The 18,147-nt window shown below is 41.7% G+C and overlaps 1 protein-coding gene across 11 annotated transcripts in view; it reads left to right on the top strand.

The window, feature by feature from the left end:
* Positions 1–18,147, top strand: part of TC2N (tandem C2 domains, nuclear) — a 35,647-nt gene that overhangs the window by 2,883 nt on the left and 14,617 nt on the right. Inside the window, exons 1-4 of one of the 11 annotated variants that reach the window (XM_079308340.1) lie at positions 8,045–11,401; positions 14,119–14,308; positions 16,247–16,373; positions 17,064–17,297. In XM_079308340.1, coding sequence (XP_079164466.1) covers positions 16,307–16,373; positions 17,064–17,297 — 301 coding nt within the window. In that variant the 5' untranslated portion in view covers positions 8,045–11,401; positions 14,119–14,308; positions 16,247–16,306. Of the gene's footprint in view, positions 1–2,849; positions 3,172–3,231; positions 3,581–8,044; positions 11,402–14,118; positions 14,309–16,224; positions 16,374–17,063; positions 17,298–18,147 lie in introns of those variants that run through there. The other 10 variants (XM_079308346.1, XM_079308341.1, XM_079308349.1 and 7 more) reach the window with 10 other exon arrangements.

Here is an 18,147-nt window from a genome sequence, read left to right as displayed (position 1 = left end):
AGGTTACGATGGGAATGGAAAAAAACAGGCTCCAGCTGAGAGCAGGACAAGGAGGATGAGGAAACAGTTTCATGTTTCTCCCAAAAAACCCTCAGGGGACAAAGATTAGTGCTGCAAAAACTTTAATGGTAGTAAAATCTTCTGGCTGCAGAAGTTGTTTGTAACAAAGGTGTATTAACTGCTTAGAGACTTCAGCTGGAAAGTACTCTGCTATTTCACTGAAATCTAAGTTGTGAAATCCTTTTTTTCTCTCTAAAAGTCTCTTCCTCAGCAAACATCATTTAGTGGTTGCACAGAGAGTTTGGCTATGAGACACTGAAGGCTCTGTGCTGGACTTGTCCTGATAACGCCCTGCTCTCAGGTCCTGCTGGCTGAGCTCATCACTTGGCCATTGCAATATACACTGGAATTTAACTCTCATCATAAGTACATCACTTGATGTTAGTTTCTGAAACTAAAATATTTCATAACTAGTAGAGTTAAATGCTTGCTCTGAAGGATTCTCAGCTAGGAGAGAGCTGGGAAAGTTATTTGGAATCATCAGCTGCTTAATTTCACATAATTCTTCATAAACTAGGCAAGAACTTCTAAGCAATTGTGTTTTCCCCTTTTGCGTTTAAAAGATTTCAGTGTGCTTTATGCAAACATTGATTCAACCTCTGAACCTTTTGATTTTTAACATGGAGGTTGGCATGTCAGTAAGTGTGCACAGGTGGCGGGATCAGGTTTCTGATGCAAAGGATCACAGGGGAGAATTCAGCCTGGATTTGTACAAAGTTGCAGCCTCCATCAGCATTCCTGCTGAAAACTTTGTTCACTGGAGCTTTTGCACAGAGTGAAGAAAAAGGGTCTTAATCTGTTTGAAAGTGTTTGCAGATGTAAATAATTACTCAAGGTTTGTGTCAGTATTTATACATGGGGGTTTTATTATTTCAGGTCCAGTTCCTAAAGGTCTGAGGCCCAGAGATGGTAATACAGATTCCTACTTGTAGCTACTTTCTATAGTCTTCTGGCTACTTCTCTTTCAACAAGAAAAACACTGGGAAGTTGTAATCCAACAGCATAAACAGGCTCAGCAACAAGTGAAAAAGTCTGTGCTGCAGAGGCTCAAAACAGATGAGACAGGCCTCGCTGGGGAATATGAGAGGTGAAGCATAGCCCAGACTAATAAATTCTCCTCTATTGGCCCTGAGTGGGTCTGCTCAAGTATTTCAGCCCTGCATTTCTGGAGCTGAGAGTGCTGTGGTTTGGCAGAGCCAGCCAAAAGCAGCCCAGTTTATTAGCTTGGTCTCAGCACCAAGGGTGCCTGGAGTGGAGGCAGCCCAAGGAGCTGCAGAGAAACAGGGATTGATGAGGATGAGTGGTTGCAGTGACACTGTGGAATGGTCACCAGAGGAGAGGGGGGCCAACAGCAGATCAGGGAGGCAGGGGAGCACCACCAGCTTTCTCAAGTGAGGTTTAGTTACAGAAAGATCCAGCAGAGCATGGAGCACCCTGGGTGCTGCCAGGAGGCTGGCAGGGAAGGAAGATCATATTTCCAGCTGACAAGAAAAGAGGTGAATTGGTTTCACTGCTGATCTTCAGACCAGATTTGTTTGGAGCAAAAGTGTTTTAAGGAAGGGGGGAGGTTTGTTTCCCATCACAGCTAAAAACATCACAGGACAGTAATGCTCTCCCTGTCCACACAAGATCAGGTTGTCCACATCCCTTACCATGCACAGCTGAATTTTGTGGTTATTGGAACCCATTTCCCAATTTTCAAGCAGCTGAAAGAAGAGTGAAAGGTGTGTCCCAAACCATCAAAATAGCCACAGGGATGTGTTAATAGGCCCCCTCAAATTACAGGGCATGATCTTGCTTCGATGAAGAAAGGTCATATTGCAAACTGGTTTTTTGCTTTAACTACCGTGTCAGAAATACTCTTTTTAATGTCTTTTCCTTCATCAGAGAGGCAACCTGAAGTCCCAAAGGGAGGCTGCTACTGCACTGCAACTCCAGCAGCTGGAGAGCTGTTCAGGCAGCATTGGAAGTCATTGAGAGCTCAAAAAACCCTTGAGCATGGCAATGCTGAGGTAACTTGATAGCAGCAAGCTGCATACAGGGGCCTTATCAGCAGTTAAACAACACACTTCTGTGAACAGTGAAAATAAAGCTGGTTGGTGGTGTAAATTAACCCAGTGAGATGCCTTGAAATGTGTGATTAATGTGCAACTCAGGAGGACTCAGATAATTCTGGAAGCATAGCAGGTTACTGGTATTTCTTTAAAACAGGAACCATGCATATTCTCATGAGTTCCATTAACAGGAATCAGAGCCTCTCTGCTATGTGATACCCGGAGATGAACAGAGATGCTTTGTTAGCTCGAAACTTATAAGTCTGTGCTCTTGGCAGAGGGTCTCTCTCCCCTTACAGTGGCACTGGAGCTTGAAGTAGCAATGCATGATGACAGGCATGAAATTCTTAGTTAGCAGGAGATATGTGGTGCTATTAAATTTAAAATGAAAAATGCTTTAACAGAAAAAATACAGTCTTGGTGGATGGGGAATCCACTGAAAACTGTAAATCAAGATTAGAAATTAGGGCAACTGTGCAAAACTTCAATGACGAAAAATTTTAATGCTCTCAGAGTCTAAACGGCATTTCTTTGGAGAAATACACACATTTTCCTACTAATCCAGCCCCACCTTTCCCTCATATTTGGGGTATTTACCCTCTTGGGGTATTTTAGCACTTCTACTTACCAAAAACTAGAATCAAGGATAAACCACCTTGAGACTAACAGATCTTTTCCTTTCTGCAAGGAAATTTCCAAACCAGGATTTCCAGTTGAAAATTCTGAACCGATCAACTGTGTGCGATCCCTAAATTAACCTACAAACTCTGCACTCTAGTGGCAGGGGCTTTCTCACGAGTAAGTAAAGCCTGACTTGACACGGTCCATATTCCAACTGGGCATGGAATGAAACATGAAAACGTGAGAACATTAAAAAAAAATCGCTTTTTCTCTCTCAAACTGGTCGTGCTTGTAGCAAAGCGAGGGGCGCCGACTTTGCAGGTGTCACGGTGGGGCAGTGCCAGAGTTAGCGCAGCCATTGGGAGGTAGGTTGGGTACAGCGAGTGTCCTGGCGAGGCGGGAGAGTCCCGGGGAAACTCCCCCGCGATAGCGATCGGTGAGTAACGCGCGGGAGCGCACCTGGGCGGCGGGAGCGCGGGCGGAGCGGCCGGGGAGCGGCGGAGCGGGGACAGCGGGACACACGGAACACCGGGACACAGGGACAGCAGCGGCAGCTCCATCCCCAGGCAGCTCCGCGGCAGTGGGCCGGCCATGCCCTCGCAGCAGGTACCGGGAACGGGGCCGGGTCAGGATCTCCCGGGGCAGGATTCCCGTCCCGCGGGCGGCGGGAGCGGTCCCGCCGGGTGCGGCCGTGCTTCCCGGCTCCGGGACAAGTAGGCACGTCGGAGCTATTTAGAAGTGCTGGGGAATTGAATCTTCATATAAATTAGATCCCAGTTCCAACGTGGTGTTGCTGTATGAGAACTGCAAATTCTAAAATTTAAATATTCTGTGTGAATTAACAGGTGAGTGTTGTCACGGGCCAGCAATAGTTTATTAGATCGTCTTCTCTAGGAGCACTTCAAGTAATTAGAGATGAGGTTTAGCCAAAACTCCAAAGGAAGACGTGAATATACTAGAAAGTTTCCCTCTGTATGGGATGAAATTAGCATCAGAAAACACATAGTTACTGGAGTTACATCCTGCTGTGTCCACGAGCACTGCTAAGGCAGCAGGTATAATTGTAAGCTGTTCCCTGTTTTCACTTGTTGAATTCATACCATGAATTTGTATTCCTGGGTGTTTCAGATCGCTCTGGTAGTTAAACAGCAATCTGAAATAAATACCATGTTTAATTAATTTGATTTAGTAAGTCTTGTAACTCTCCTTTGATGTGGATTTGATTTCTCTAGATAAGAACAAAAAGGTCAATATCATGATTGTCCCTACAATGCACATTTACAGCCAGTGCACTGGGATTGAGCAGGAAAATAACAAGATCTTGGGATGTCCATGAGGTGACAGCTGTCAAGTGCCTTCCCATCTAACAGATCCTATGCACTCCCACTCTTTGGAGCTGGACCCTTGCACTCCTAACCCTCAGTGTCTGATCTGTGCAGACTCAGGTTTTTCCCAGTGATACTTGCTGAATGCATTGAGGTTTGCTGCTTTATGTGCCTTTAGTTTTTGCAGTGTTGATTTAGCTGAATGTTGAAGCTGTCCAGGCATCCAGAAGTGAGGGGTACCTTAATAAGTTCTTCTTGTAGTGTCCAAGTGTCTTTAGATTACATATCAGGGGATCAGGACTACTTAAAATCCATGCAAGGGAATACACTGCCATGCCCTTTTTTCTCCCCTTCCTGTTCTTTCTAGGTTTTGTCTATAGCTGTTAGACACATGTGAAGAATCAAGTTCTGATTTTGCATCTTTCATTTCTCAAGAGAGTGCTACACTCATAAACCTTTGTGCTGTGCTAGGCTGGTGGTCTCTGGATTCTTATGAAACTGTTTCACCTTGCTTTCAGTACAGAAATATTCATTAGGTGAGCTGTGATCTTACAACTTCCTGGCTAGGGCATGAATCCAGGAATGGGGAAGTTTAATTTTTCATCTTTTTTCCAACTGTATGCTAAATATTAAAATATATATTTGTAGAATACATGTGGTTAAGCAATACTTAATTTCAAGAGAATACATTTATTACTGAGTGTCCTTGATTCTTGCCAATACTTATAAAAACGACACCTACTAAAAACGTTGCACCAAGAGGGTATATTGGACTTCACAGATGTCACATGAATTCCACTCCCCTCTCCTGCATTTAATTTAGATGATGGATCCCCAGGTGATTAATTCCTCTTTTCTTCCTATGCCGTGGAAAGAATGAATGTGGGCAGGGTTGTTCAGTTAGTCATGTGTGTGTAGGCTATTAATTTACAATGTTGGAAAAAAAGTTTAGGCACTGGTCTTTTTTTTTGTCCTAAAGCTCAGGCTTAGTTGTCTTCCTTGTTTGTTCTGTCACATATTTAGTATCAGCTGCTTTCCTTTTCACTCAGCCTCCGTTCATCCTATTCGTGGGTGGTTTAGTTCCAGTGAAGTTTCTCTAAATGCACTCCCCAGGGCTGTGGCTTGGCTGTGAAATGGGCAGTCCTGCCCTGGCCCCCCATTTTCCCCACTGCATTCTGACCCCACCTTGTGCAGTCAACCAAGGGAGAGCTGAAAAAAAAAAGAAAAAGAAAAAAAGAAAAAAAAAAGATTGTTTATTTTGGTCATTTAATTTTGTATCTAATCAGTGAGCTGGGCCAACTCACCATGCAGCTGCATGTTTACTGGTCCTGCAGGAATGGCTGTTGGCAAGGCAGAGATGGACAGCCCCCCAGCAGCAGCCAGCCCTTTGAGCCAGTGTGGGACAGGCAGATGCACCCCAGGTGTGGTGGGCAGAGCAGAGGACCTGCCTGACCAGGACAGCCCCAGCTGGGCAGCCAGCCTTTGGCTAGCTCAGGCCTCCTGTCTTTGTGTCTCTCCTGTCTGCTGTGGCTTTTACCAGAAGTACACATTTATTGAACTTTTTTGCTTGGTTAAGGTGCTATTTTCTTCATTTAGTGATTTTATATGATGCGTATTCTAACCTATTGCTTCCCTCTTTGGACTCTCATTTAATTTTATAAAAGAATGGCTTTGTTTACTGAGTTGCTATCTCCCCAGATACCTTAAATCTAAGTAGGAAAACACCCAATCTCTGTTAGCAGAGAACTTGAGATTTCATCTCTTTAAAGTGAAAGGCAGAGCAGGCTCTGACTTGAAGTAGAGCAGTCTCTGAGTTAAGCCATGCTGTCTTTCTAGTTAGAAATGCTGCTCAGGCCCCATCAGAACAATGCAGAGAAATTAGGCTGATAGCCTTTTGGAGCTGGGATGGATCTCATATGGAAGAGGTTCAGGACCTGGGTGTGCTTGAACTTCTTTGTGTACCATTATATATTTAATGATCCTAATACATCAAACCATGCAGAATTAGTGAGGATGCTTTTCTTAAGCATAGTATATTTGTTTATCATTGCAGCTGAAGTTTGCACTGATTCAGTGCCAAAAAATATTGTTGTCAATCAGGTGCTTATGTTTCCTGTAAATTGTACCCTGATGATTTTGTTTTGAACCTTGGTTTTTCAGTGATCTAATAGCCAGACTTAGACTGAAGAGAACAGACAATTAGGGATGAAGGGTGTTGATGTTTGGGGAGTCCTTGTGGTCACTGCAATGGCCTGAAGAGTGAGTTCTGGAGATGCTCCCTTGGCAATTAAACCAGCTTGGAAATCCAAAAAAAGCAGTCTAGAAGGACCATGTCCCAATGACTTTGAAACCTCCATGGCACTCCATTAATTTAGCACCTATGCTTTGGGGCCTGGGACTGGACTTTAGCTGGTGCAGGGTGCTGCAGCCTGGGCAGGGTGCCTGGCTCTGGGCACAGGGCAGAGACCTCATCCTGAGTGTGCTGGGGCTGCAGGAATGCACACTGGAGTGCCCCAGCTCTGCCTGAAGAGCCTAAGGCTGCCTGGTTCTGTGGGACAGAGGGGCTGGATGTGGCTTTGTGACCCTGCTTGGTGAGGCTGGGTCAGGTGGTTGATGTGGCCCAGCCCTTGACCAGGACTTGGCACGGGCTGGAGAGGGCAGAGAAATGCCAGGCTGGGGCAGAATTCTCCTTATAAGGTTCAGGCCTTCAGTCAGCCCACTGTACATTTGTACATTTTCCAATAAGGAAAGTGCCTGCCATGCACAGAGGAGGGTTAGTCAGAATAAGATTTAAAAGTCACTTGAGCAGTGCCTTTGTGGTTGGTGGTGAACTGATACAAAAGCAAGTTGTGTCTCCTGTTTCTAAAAGAAATTCTGTAGTTAGCACTCCTAAGTGACAACAAAATATTCTCGAGACCAGTTTAATTTTGCAATGGGGGGAAATTCTAAAACGTTTAATTCTGTGTTGGTTTTGTTGGGTTTTTTTTCTCCATGATTTTTTTGCAAAAGGGAGTTTGCCTCTAGATTGGAAACTTTCTCTGACTTTCCCATTCAGGTTCTCTGTCTTCTCAGCATGACCAGAGTTGCAAAAGAATTTCTTCCATGAAGCCTTAATAAAACACAAAACATCTGCCTAAATTACTCTGGCTTTCATTCCATTCAGTGGTACATGTACTTCCAGATCTAGTTTCACCAGTGTGTGAAATCACGGGTCCAAAACCTCTTAGGAAAAGTGTTGAATTAAACTCAATAGGATTTAAAAAAACAAAAACAAAGCCATACATTTATGGTGTAGCTGTTGTTCACTGGGCTGTTAAACAATTCTTTCCCAAGGGAAAACAGGGAATGGTAGCTCCATGCTGCCAGCTTCTGCTCTCAGCACTTCTGTCTTCTCAGAAGGGAGCAGAGCCCTACCACCAAGTCCCAGAGTTGTAGCAGCATTTGGCCAATAATAATTGGGATCTTAGATACTGCCATTAAATTGAGACAGTTTGAGTTTTGCTGTTTCTCCCTGTGTCTGTGCAAACTCCTTGAAAAATCCTGTTACACAATGCCTGGTTACCACTCATCTGGCTGGGCAGCTGCCAACAGCTCCAGCCAGCACAGCTCTCTGAGAGGCACTGCTGGGGCTGTTGAAGTGTTCTGGGTTCCTGGGCTGGGTGGATTTAATGCAAAAAGTAATAAATAGTTGTACTTTATAAGGACAGTATCCTTCTGGACTTTTATTTCAGTGTGTGTTTAGGCAGCTTCCTGAGCTCAGTTCACATGCCCTGCAGAGCCATACCCCCAATCTGGTTTGGATTTGAATTGTTTGAGATCAGTTCCCATTTCCTGTTCTTGATTCATTCATTTAACCTGTTTTCATATATGAAATGTACTTGAGTCACCTTTCCTTTCTTAATGTCAGACATATTCTTTTAGTTCTCATCTCTACAACCTACATGTTTGCCCCACTGGTTCTCCAGTGACAGTATGGAGCAGAGCTGCTGAACAGGGAATTCTCACTCATCGGAAACTCCATAGGTGATGGGCTTCTGTTTTCATCATGAAACAGGATAATAATTATGTGTAAAATGAATATTTAAAAACTGCTTCACCTAGAACAAAGCAGTAGATGTGTGTGCCCACACATATGTAACAAAACTGCCCACCTTCACTCTTGTTTTAATGGTAATGAAAATTCTTTTTCCATGCAAAACTGCTTGGCTTTCCTTCCTCCCCACCCTCCAATATACAAAGAGCTATTTGCATTAGCTGTCTGGATGTTCTGTGTGTATCCATGTCTTTTCTGTATGGCTCTGTGGTCATGGCAGCCCCTGAGGAGTCCTGAATACCATTTAATGCTCTTTTTCAGTGTTACATTGGGTTGGTTTCCAAGGGCCATCTTTTCAAAACCAGACATGTTTAGCCATGTTAGGGAACTCCACAGGCAGATGCTCTTGCCTAAAATACCTTCTTCTTGGCTGTCCTGATGAAAAATGAATCCAGATGTTTCCAGTTTTCTTTGGTATCAGAGCTATAGAAGGACTGCTGACAGTTCTATTTTCATGACTTCTTGGCATTAACAGCAGAAAGAGCAAAAAATTGGATTAAAACCTGACAGAAAATACATAAAGAAAGTCTTAAGTTTTAAGTTTTAAGTTAGATTATAAAGTAACAATTGGTGATTGTTCTGATTTGTTCCTAATCTGCTTAGAGCAAAGGACTTATCTTATGTTGAATTCTTTCCATGTTCTCATCAAAAGCCAAGTTCTTTTTACAGATATTTTAGTCTCTTCAGCTTTTTCTGGTGTCCTGACTTCAACTCTTGCTTTGCCGTTTTCCATCTGAATCCAGAAAGGTCTGCAGTCCAACATAATGGATTTATTCTTTTGTGTTTACTGCCCCAATACATACAATATTGTGCATTCTTGTCCAAGTCAGTGAATTTATCTTCAGTTCACAGGAATGCTGTTGTCAGATCAGTAATTGGATGAGTTGGTTACTTGCCTAATGCAACATTAGGAAGAAACACTATATCAACTTTTACAGCCCAGTGCATAGGGGATTCAGTGTATTAAAATCCCAAGTTTTAAGCTTTATCATGGGATAGATTTATAATGTTTCCTTCTTAGTTCAAATGTAAATCTCACACAAGAAAAACTGGTTCAGATTTATGGAATTTTTTTTTTTTTTTTTTTTGGTCCTTGTAAATTATATTATTAACGTTTTGCATACTGGGGTAGGATTGGATTAACTCTGCATTTGAGGGCTGCAGGTGCAAGGCTGAAGTGCTAGAGCAGAGGCAGGGTGTCCCTGGGGCCCCTGTCAGAAGGACAATTTGGATCCTGTACTCATGCCAGGGTTTGTTCCCCTTCTCCAAGGGGTGCCTGAAAAGCAGAAGCAGTTGTTCCTGTAGCACAATAGCCCAAGCACACACACCTGCTCAGCTTTATTTTTCTTTGGGGAAGTAGGCAGGAGCAGTTAGTTCTGTGTGATGTACTCTGGTGCTCTGTGCCTGGGCTGTGTGTGCAGATGTGCTGAAAGCCATTTGGCCCCCTCCAGGCTGGAGCCCTGGGAAGAAGCAGCTGCTGAGCTGAATGAGAGCACAGCCCAATTGCACAAGTGATCTTTAGGGTTCAGCTCAGGGCCTGCACCAAGAGAGACATACATTAGATCATCTGTGTCTGGGCAGGGAAGCTGGAAGGAGAAGGCAAAGCTGGAGTGAGCCACAGCATGCTCTCTCAGAAGTGCATCTGGGAAGATGTGGCTGCTCCAGGAGAAGTTTCTGCCCTGGCACAAGCAGAGCTGGACCTCATTGGCAGGAGAACATGCAAAGAAGCTCACAGTGAGCTCTGCTTTTACTCCTATGACCACACCTTAGCTAAGAACTGATATCTGAGGTGTTTTTCTTTCCCTCAAAAGAAGCTTGCTGAAGTTAAATAATACTTTTGTACAGTTGTCACATCGTGACTGATGGCAGTAACACATTAAACACTCCTGCTGATTCCAAGAGTTTTAAACTGCCTGCAACTGTTAGCTGTAGGAGAGCCCAACAAACAGCATCTTACCTGAGTGCTATGGCAGTCACCAAAGGGAGATGATGTCTGCAGGCTCCCACCTTCCTCATCTCCTTCACTTGCTCAAAATACAGCCAGAAGGATACAGGGCTGTGGTGGACTGGTGACAGTTTGGAATGTCAGTACAGTGCTGTGAGAGCAAGAGCAATCTTGTCCTTACAAGTGTTATTAAATGAAACATTTTCTCAGATTACCTTAGATCTATTTATTAGATTACTTTAGAAACCTTAGATTATCTTGTGATATTGTTGTGTCTGAGGTGGATAGTTCCTGGAGATAGAGTTAAAATATTAGTAGTGAAGGAAATTAGTTCTTGTAATATTTTCTGAAATAAAAATGTGCCTTTGTCTTTCTGTTAAAGTTGCTGAGTGTAGTGCAGGTGTAACTTGTTGAAATCCAGTGGTGTCAGAAGCTGAGGGGAGTGGGACAAGAGCTCATAATGGGCCTTCTGGTCTTCAAAAGAAAAATTCTGCTTTAGCAAACTGTAAGTGAATGAGAGGAGGTTGCAGCACAGAACTGTGACAGTTCAGACCCATGATCTGTTCTGCTCTGTTTCCTGTTTTTTTGATCAGTGAGAGGAACATGTAAAACTTCCCCTGGTGGGCTGCTGTGTCATCATTTACCAGCGTGGGAAGGTGCTTCCTGAGCCCGGGCAGTTGGTGGTTTGTTTGCATCATGGAGTGTGACTTCACTATCTATTTCTGTTACTGATTCTACTGCATAACTGCTTAAACAACACTGGGAGCCTCTTTGCCCAAAGCAGGCTGTGCAATGGTCTGACATAAAATCTCCCTCAGCTAAACTAGGTTAATGATGCAAGGTCTTCTCTTCAGTTTTAAATATGTAATTGTGCTCTTTTCTTCATTTGCTGGACTGGGAGAGTTTTGCATCTCTTCTTTGTTTCTGTTGAACTGTTTGTGAGATGTCTCTCACAAGAATGTCTTTCTGATTGTGTCCTTCAAAAGCCTTTTCATAGCTTCTTTTTTTCTGTTGTGTTATTTCAGCATCTTTTTTATGATCCACTGCTTTCAGAGTGAAATCCCATTTTTCCAGCCACAAAAAAAGATAAAAACTCACATCATCCTAATTTCCTTGGAAGGCAGAAGATGTGGAATAATCTCTGCGTGCAAAGTTCCAGAGCTTTCATGCTCTTCCAGGAGCTGTGGCTACAAGCAGAGAAGGAGGGTGTATGTACACACACACCCACTAGTTACTGCAGATATCACTGCTGAGGGGTTCCTCCAGAAACAGGCATAGAAAGGAGCTTCTTATCATGTACCTGGTAGGTGTGTGTTGGCATGACATTTTTTGTTTCCTTTTTTAGCAGACATCCTGCTACTGCTGAAGTTTATGATGAATAAGAATGAAAGCTGTGTCCTCTCATTTCACATGCTCAGACCCACCCTGTCTCTCCTGTGTGGGTGGTACAACTCAGACCTGCCTACAGTCCCCAAAAACACAGTTGTTGGGTTTTTTAAAGCTGTGGGCTTTGTTAAGTGTGTGTGGGTACATGTGCTGTCCTTGCTGCTGTAGTAGTAAAGTGCCCAGAGGCAAATGTCTCAAAACCATTCAGGCTGTTTTACTGGTGTTGGCTGGTTTTGAGACGTGGTGGCTGAACAGCTGTGCTGAGAGGGGTGCACAGCTCCCAGACACTCTCCTCCAGAAGAAAAACCACAAAAAGCTGGCTGTGGAAGGTAAGCCTTTAGCAGCATCTACACCATCAAAAGATAATCCATCTGACCTGCATCAGAAGCAGCTTTTGCTGTGCTGTGCCTCTGTTCAACATCTGGAGACCTGAGCTGGTGCTGTTATGCTCTCTGGAGGATTTCTGTGATTGGGAATGACTGCATCTTCTGGATCTGAATGGCAGAAAGTCATAGGGGAGCATAAACAGGTAGCATAAGAGGTATCATAAAAGTGTTTGGCTGAGATGTGAACTAGCAAGCTTGAGCTCACTTTCTCCAGAGGCAGATCCTCATGTGTTGCAAAGTGTCCTGGCTCCAATGGGGCTTGTGGATTTGTAGACACTTATGTCATCCCAAATGTTTTATAACAACTGATAATCCCTATTTCCGGATCTTTTGTTTTACACATCCTGCTGTGTGAGAACTTACTGCTACCAGAATTCTGCTGTGGTATGTTTCTCAAATGCAGATCTAAGAATGCATTGTGTACATTTATGACTGGCAATAAATCTCAAAATGTTTGAAAGCACTGGTTTAGCCAGCTTTCCCTGTTTGAGAACAGCTGCTTCACCTTTGTTTCTATTTTGTAGCTATAAATGTGTTACCTGTTCAACTTCTGTGGATCAGAGCTGTGACTAAATGCAGTAAAATTCATTGGCAACCTGCAGTCTTGTTGCAAAACACCCTCTCCTCCTAAGGCAGCAAAGACCTGACATTTCTTCTCAGACTGCTTTCAGCTTTTAATATTTCATATTGCGATCATCCGTTTTCTATCATGTTCCTTTTATTTAATGAGTTGTTGAAAATATTTACTTTCTTCTCCAAACATCTCTGTCTTGTAATCGTTCTGGAGGCATTTGGAACTAAAGTCTTTGATACTCTGTTTATCTGATTTTAGCTCAGTCAAAATTTCTATCAGAGGAAATCTGGGAATCATTAAGATAATTTATGTTTTCCATCTAAACCCATTAAAATAATAGTTATTATAATTCTCCAGGCTCAGTGTATGTGTGTGGTTAGGTTATAAACTGCCATTTCCAGGATGTTCTAGTAAGCTTGGCTCTCTTTTTGCCTTAGTGTGGAAGTACTCTTGCTGAGTTACATTTGCTTATCTTACTTTGGCTTGATACTGGGAAGAGAGAAGTTAAATGGCTTACTGAATTTGGTGAAAAAGACAAAGAAAGAGAGAATTTGACACCAGAGTGACAAGATCTGGGTTGAGTTCCCTCTTCTGCAAACTGATTTCTCTCTTTTTCTCTGAAAATGAGGTCAAATTCTCTCTTCCCCCATCATTTTGTCAGTCTAGAATCTCAGACATGGAGCATGCCCTTGTTATGTGCACATTGCCTTACAAAAACTGACCCCAAAAAGTTGAGATAGTGTCAAGGAGTCTTAACTTCTTGTTAAAATGGATGACATTGCTGGGAAGTCAGTACTTCTTTGGGATTTGGTGGTGCACCAAACAAATATCTCTACGGTTCTGGTTTGTTTCATAAATACATTTACTGATAAATTCATGTTAGTACAACCTTTTAACAACTGTTCAATTGTATACTGAGGATTTAAGGGTAGCCAACAGCAGCAAAAGGATCTGTCATGTGGGATAATTTTAACCTTTGATAGAAATGTCAACTTCTGTCAAGATCATATTCTTCTACAATGTTTTTGCTTATTTTCAGTTTCTAAAATATACAACAGAACCTGCTAAATTTCTTTTTCTCCCACATGGTTAAGAGAAAACTTTTGCATGCAGTAAAAGTTGTATAAATAACTGTAGGCAGCTTGGAAAACACAGATACAAGAAAATATATTAACTGGGAGCCAAGCCAACTAATTTACTGCCAGGATTGCTCAAACCAAAAAAACAACAATATTTATCATGGTAACTTAATTAAGTGAATTAAAACTTTTTAAAGTAATTGAGACCATCCATGTTGTGATCCCATGAGCAAAGCAAAGTGCTCTAAGCAGAATGAGGGAGCATTATGTCTAAATGATCTGTCCCTCAGCAAATGGAGTGATTTTTTTTTTAATGTGGCTGTGGTGTAAGTCTAGGGACCTAAGTGCAAAGTGTCACTGAAACGATTACATTTTTAAGCTTAAAGAAGTGTAAACAGTGTTCTAGTCTCTTAGTCATGTAACTTTCTTCTCAAACTCCTATAATTGTTAAAACTGAAATGGAGGCTCTAAGATGTGTGTCTATATACTTTAGCATTCACTATTGATATTGCCTTGCCTATTGCTAAAGAGCAATCTGTAATCCTAACTCTTCTTTACAGTAGGCAGTAATGAATTGCTTTATATTTGTCTTTAGATAGAAGAAAAATGTATGAACATTTGCATATTGATAAACGGGGAGAAAAGATAATGGTTACAGACTATCACAGCTGACAAGGCATTACTGTGAAAAACATTTTTCTTTTTTAATGATAGAAGAACAGGAGGTGTAGAACTGCATTATGGCTGTTAAATCCTCCATACCCTTATGAAGCCCTTTCTTTCAGGTAAAGCACTCACCCCTGTGAAGGAAAGGCAGCTGCTTGTAACAGGTGATTTTCCATTTGTTTATTTGCTCACATTATTTGTTCCAGCTAAACAATTCCCTACCATGAACTGAATTTTCTCTGATGCAGAAAAATTATTTTTTTCTACTTTATGTAGCTAGAAAGTTGGGCAGGACTAACGTTTTGGTTTCTTCACCAGCAGTAGCAAATAAATTTAATCTGGACATTTTGAGATAAAAGTCTGTTTTGCCTGTGCAAACTGCCACTGAGGCTTAGATACCATTGTTGCAAAGCTTAGAGCAAACAGAGCAGCTGTTTCAGTCCAGTTTAAACATGGTGAACAAGAGTGGAGCATATTAACTCCAGCTGTGTACTGATAGCAGCTGGGAAGGAAAATCACTGCAAGGGAACCCAAAGTAAATTAGCAGCCTCAGCTATCATGAGTGTGCCTCCAAGGGAGGAGCAGGAGTGAAAACCTGATCATTAGAACCATGGAGAATTTAATGTGAAATTCTCATGCCTCCTGTTGTGCTTCTGTAAAGATGCAGAGCAAGTTCTGGAGCTGGTGGCATTGCCTCTGAAGATTTTTGATGCAGATGTCATGCTGTACTCACACTCATGGGCAACTTTAAGATGAAGGCAAATACTGAGAGAAGGATTCTATGCAAAGTAATGGAATTTGAGTTAGAGGAAGTGTTCATAGCTTTCCATCTCCACTTGACATCTACAGAATTAGAGGAACTTTTAATGCAAGAAAAACTGGGGGGGGGGGGGGGGGGGTATTACAGATTATTTCCATAGGCTTTGTATGATTCTCTAGCTGTCTTTGTCTATACAAAGTAAATTATGGCACTATTCAAGCTGCAGTGGGAATGGTTTCTGTGTTGGTGCACAAATGCTTTCAGGAATTTCTTGCAATTGAAACAACTAAGCAAACATGTCCATTTTTCATTTTTTGGTAAATTTTCCCTGTGCTTTCCCTCTCTATCTTATTGACTGCCCCATCCCTTCAACCTATGTTCATGTTCTGTTTGGTGGCTTCTAATCATCATTATGTTAGAATTGTGTTTTGGTATGTTCTCCTAAGAACCTTGGTTACTTTAGGTGGATGTAAAAGGACTAGACTTAGACAGCTAAAGTTTTGGACAGGAGGTAGCACAGCTGTCTGTGTCTCTCTGAAAAGAGAACATAAGGATATGAATAAAGACATTTAAATGAGGCCAGTTAGCATTGTCATAAAGTTCTTATAATGCTATCCAGCTGTTAGAGACTTGTTCTCATTCCTTTGTAGATTACATGCCTCTTATTTTGCTGAAAGTCAGTGTGCTTTATTTCTGTGTGCACAGCACACAATTATATAATAAACCAGGTCTTCAGTTTCATGTGTATACAATTATGAGAAAGCAGTAGTTTCTCAAAGAAGGCAATTTTGGCATCATTCACAAAGCCTGTTTTCAAGTTAAAAGTATGGAGTATGTCGAGTGGAAAATGTAAACATGTAGAGATGTATGTGAAAATAGTAGGGGAATGAAAGAGGATAGGAGAAACATGAACAAGGGAAACAATTAAAAACACATCTTGCAAATGACTTGACAATACCATGTCAAAATAGCTGTAAAGCTGAGTAAACTCCAAAGCCCAGTGGCACACACAAATGGGGAGAATTTTTGTGTTCTCCAAAGACAGGGACCTGTCTGAGTGGATCACTGAAAGTATTTGACTGCCACATGTTAAAATTATCTCTTTCTTTATGCTTTCATATAAAAGTGATTTTTCTCAGTGAGAGAAATCTGATGCCTTTGATCCTTTTATGACTGAAGTAACTTTCTGAATGATCCTGGGACTGTGTACAAAAAGCAATTGCATATTAAATAGCTGATAATACTGCATTCTGATTTCACTCACATCTACTATAGTTTGTTTTATTGTGTTTTTCAGGTTTGATAGCTGCACTGGATCACTAATTGAGGTCCCCTCTAAATTATAACACTGAAAACAATGGCAACAGAATGTATAAAAGCCTGCTGTAAATTGTGTTTCTGCATGGACAAGGAAAAAAATGATCGTGAGTTCTGACATAATGGGGGTTTAATATAAGTTTTAATATAAGTTTTATAAAAGCTTTGCTGTTTCATTAATGATGAGATTTTCCATTAACAAAATGACCATGTTACCCCTGAAAAACTTGATTTCTCTTACAACATCCAAAATTCTTTTCATACCTCCACTTGGAGATTGAATACATGCTTGTTAGTATTATGAATTGGAATTGAGAAATAACACTTGTCTGAAGTCTGCTCTTTGCAGTCTAGAATACTGTCCAAAAAAACCAGCTTTTTAATCCAAGGTTGTGGAAAGGTCTACATCTTTCAATTTGAATGTGCTGCTTTTTTTTTTTTTTTCTTTTTTGTTTTGTTTTTTTTTAACTCTGGATATTTTTAACTCTCTTAGGATTTTCTTTGGTGTCTTATTTGTTTGAAGAACTCTTCTATGATAGAAGTGTAGCTCTTGTGAAAATTTGCTTAAGAAGGTAGCTATAAATATAGAAGCTTGGGCAACAAAGAGTTTGGATCAGTACAGGTGTCAGGAGGATGAATATCTTTCCCTGGTGCTAGTCCTGAATGCTGTAAAACTGAATACTAGCAGCTGTTAAGTAATGTATCAAGCAGAGATACTATTAAATAAAAGAGATCTCTACTTAGTACTGTTCAAAAATTAATGCACATGTCCTGTCTGTCTTGCTCTTTATTTTTAGCAGTTTCCATGGTGCAGGAATCTGAAGCAGTAGCTTCAAGCAAGCCAGCTATTGTAGAGCAGCCTGCATTGTCTTCTGTGTCAGTGAAGCGTCAAGTTGGCTGTTCTGAGGATTATTTGCTTTCTAAACTGCCCCTGGATGGTCAGGAGGTCCCATTTGTGGTCCCTCCATTCAAACTGGCTTATGTACAGCCAAAGAACCTTCCTGGTATCTCACATGCTGGAGGGATTAAAGGTAAAATACTAACAGTATTGTTGCAATAGTTCTTTAGCTTCTGCTGTGCCTTGAGCATTGTCAAGTGTTCCTACTGAAAACATATGTTTGCATAACTTAGCTAGAAGCCTGGTCTTGTTTCAAAGAATCATAGATTATGCTGAGCTGGAAGGGACACACAAGGACCATCAAGTCCAACCCCTGGTCCTGCACAGGACACCCCATAACTCACACCATTGTCCAAACACTGTCAAGCTGCTGCTGTGACCACTGCCCTGAGGAGCCTGGGAGCTTCTTTCTTTTCTGCCTGGACACCCAGAGAGGTTTTGGGGAGTATTTCATCCCACTATGAATCCCTGTGACATTGTATGAATAAAGCTGAGTGGGACTACTGCACACCAGTGCTCAAACTCAAAAGTAATGGAAGACACTTAAATGGAATCTTTAGAAAGAATTTATTGAATTTACTGGAGAAAAGGAAAGACCTAACATATCCCCAGCGTTCATATCACTCAAGTAAAAAGAGGAGGGTGTTCTGGCTTTCATGATAAGTATTCTGGTATGTTTTAACATACTACCACATCTTCCTTTTCAAATTTTGCCAATAGATGGCATGTGCTACTCTCTGGCAGAATTTTTTTGTTCCTACTATTTCCTGCTCTTTTTGCTGCTTTTTGGGAGGTCAGGGGGCACAGATCCCCTGTTACAAGTTTTCATATTATAGTATTTCTTTTCTGCTTCACAACAATCTTGTACTTCATCCTCTGTGTCTCCCATACTCAAACTGCCAAAATTAAATACGTGCAATTTAGACACAGTGGGATTTTAAAAGAATAGGACCCTGTCCCACTAACACAAGTTACAGAGCATA

This window comes from Erithacus rubecula, assembly GCF_903797595.1.
Source record: "Erithacus rubecula genome assembly, chromosome: 6".
NCBI lineage: Eukaryota > Metazoa > Chordata > Aves > Passeriformes > Muscicapidae > Erithacus > Erithacus rubecula.
This window is presented reverse-complemented; position numbering and strand designations above follow the sequence as displayed.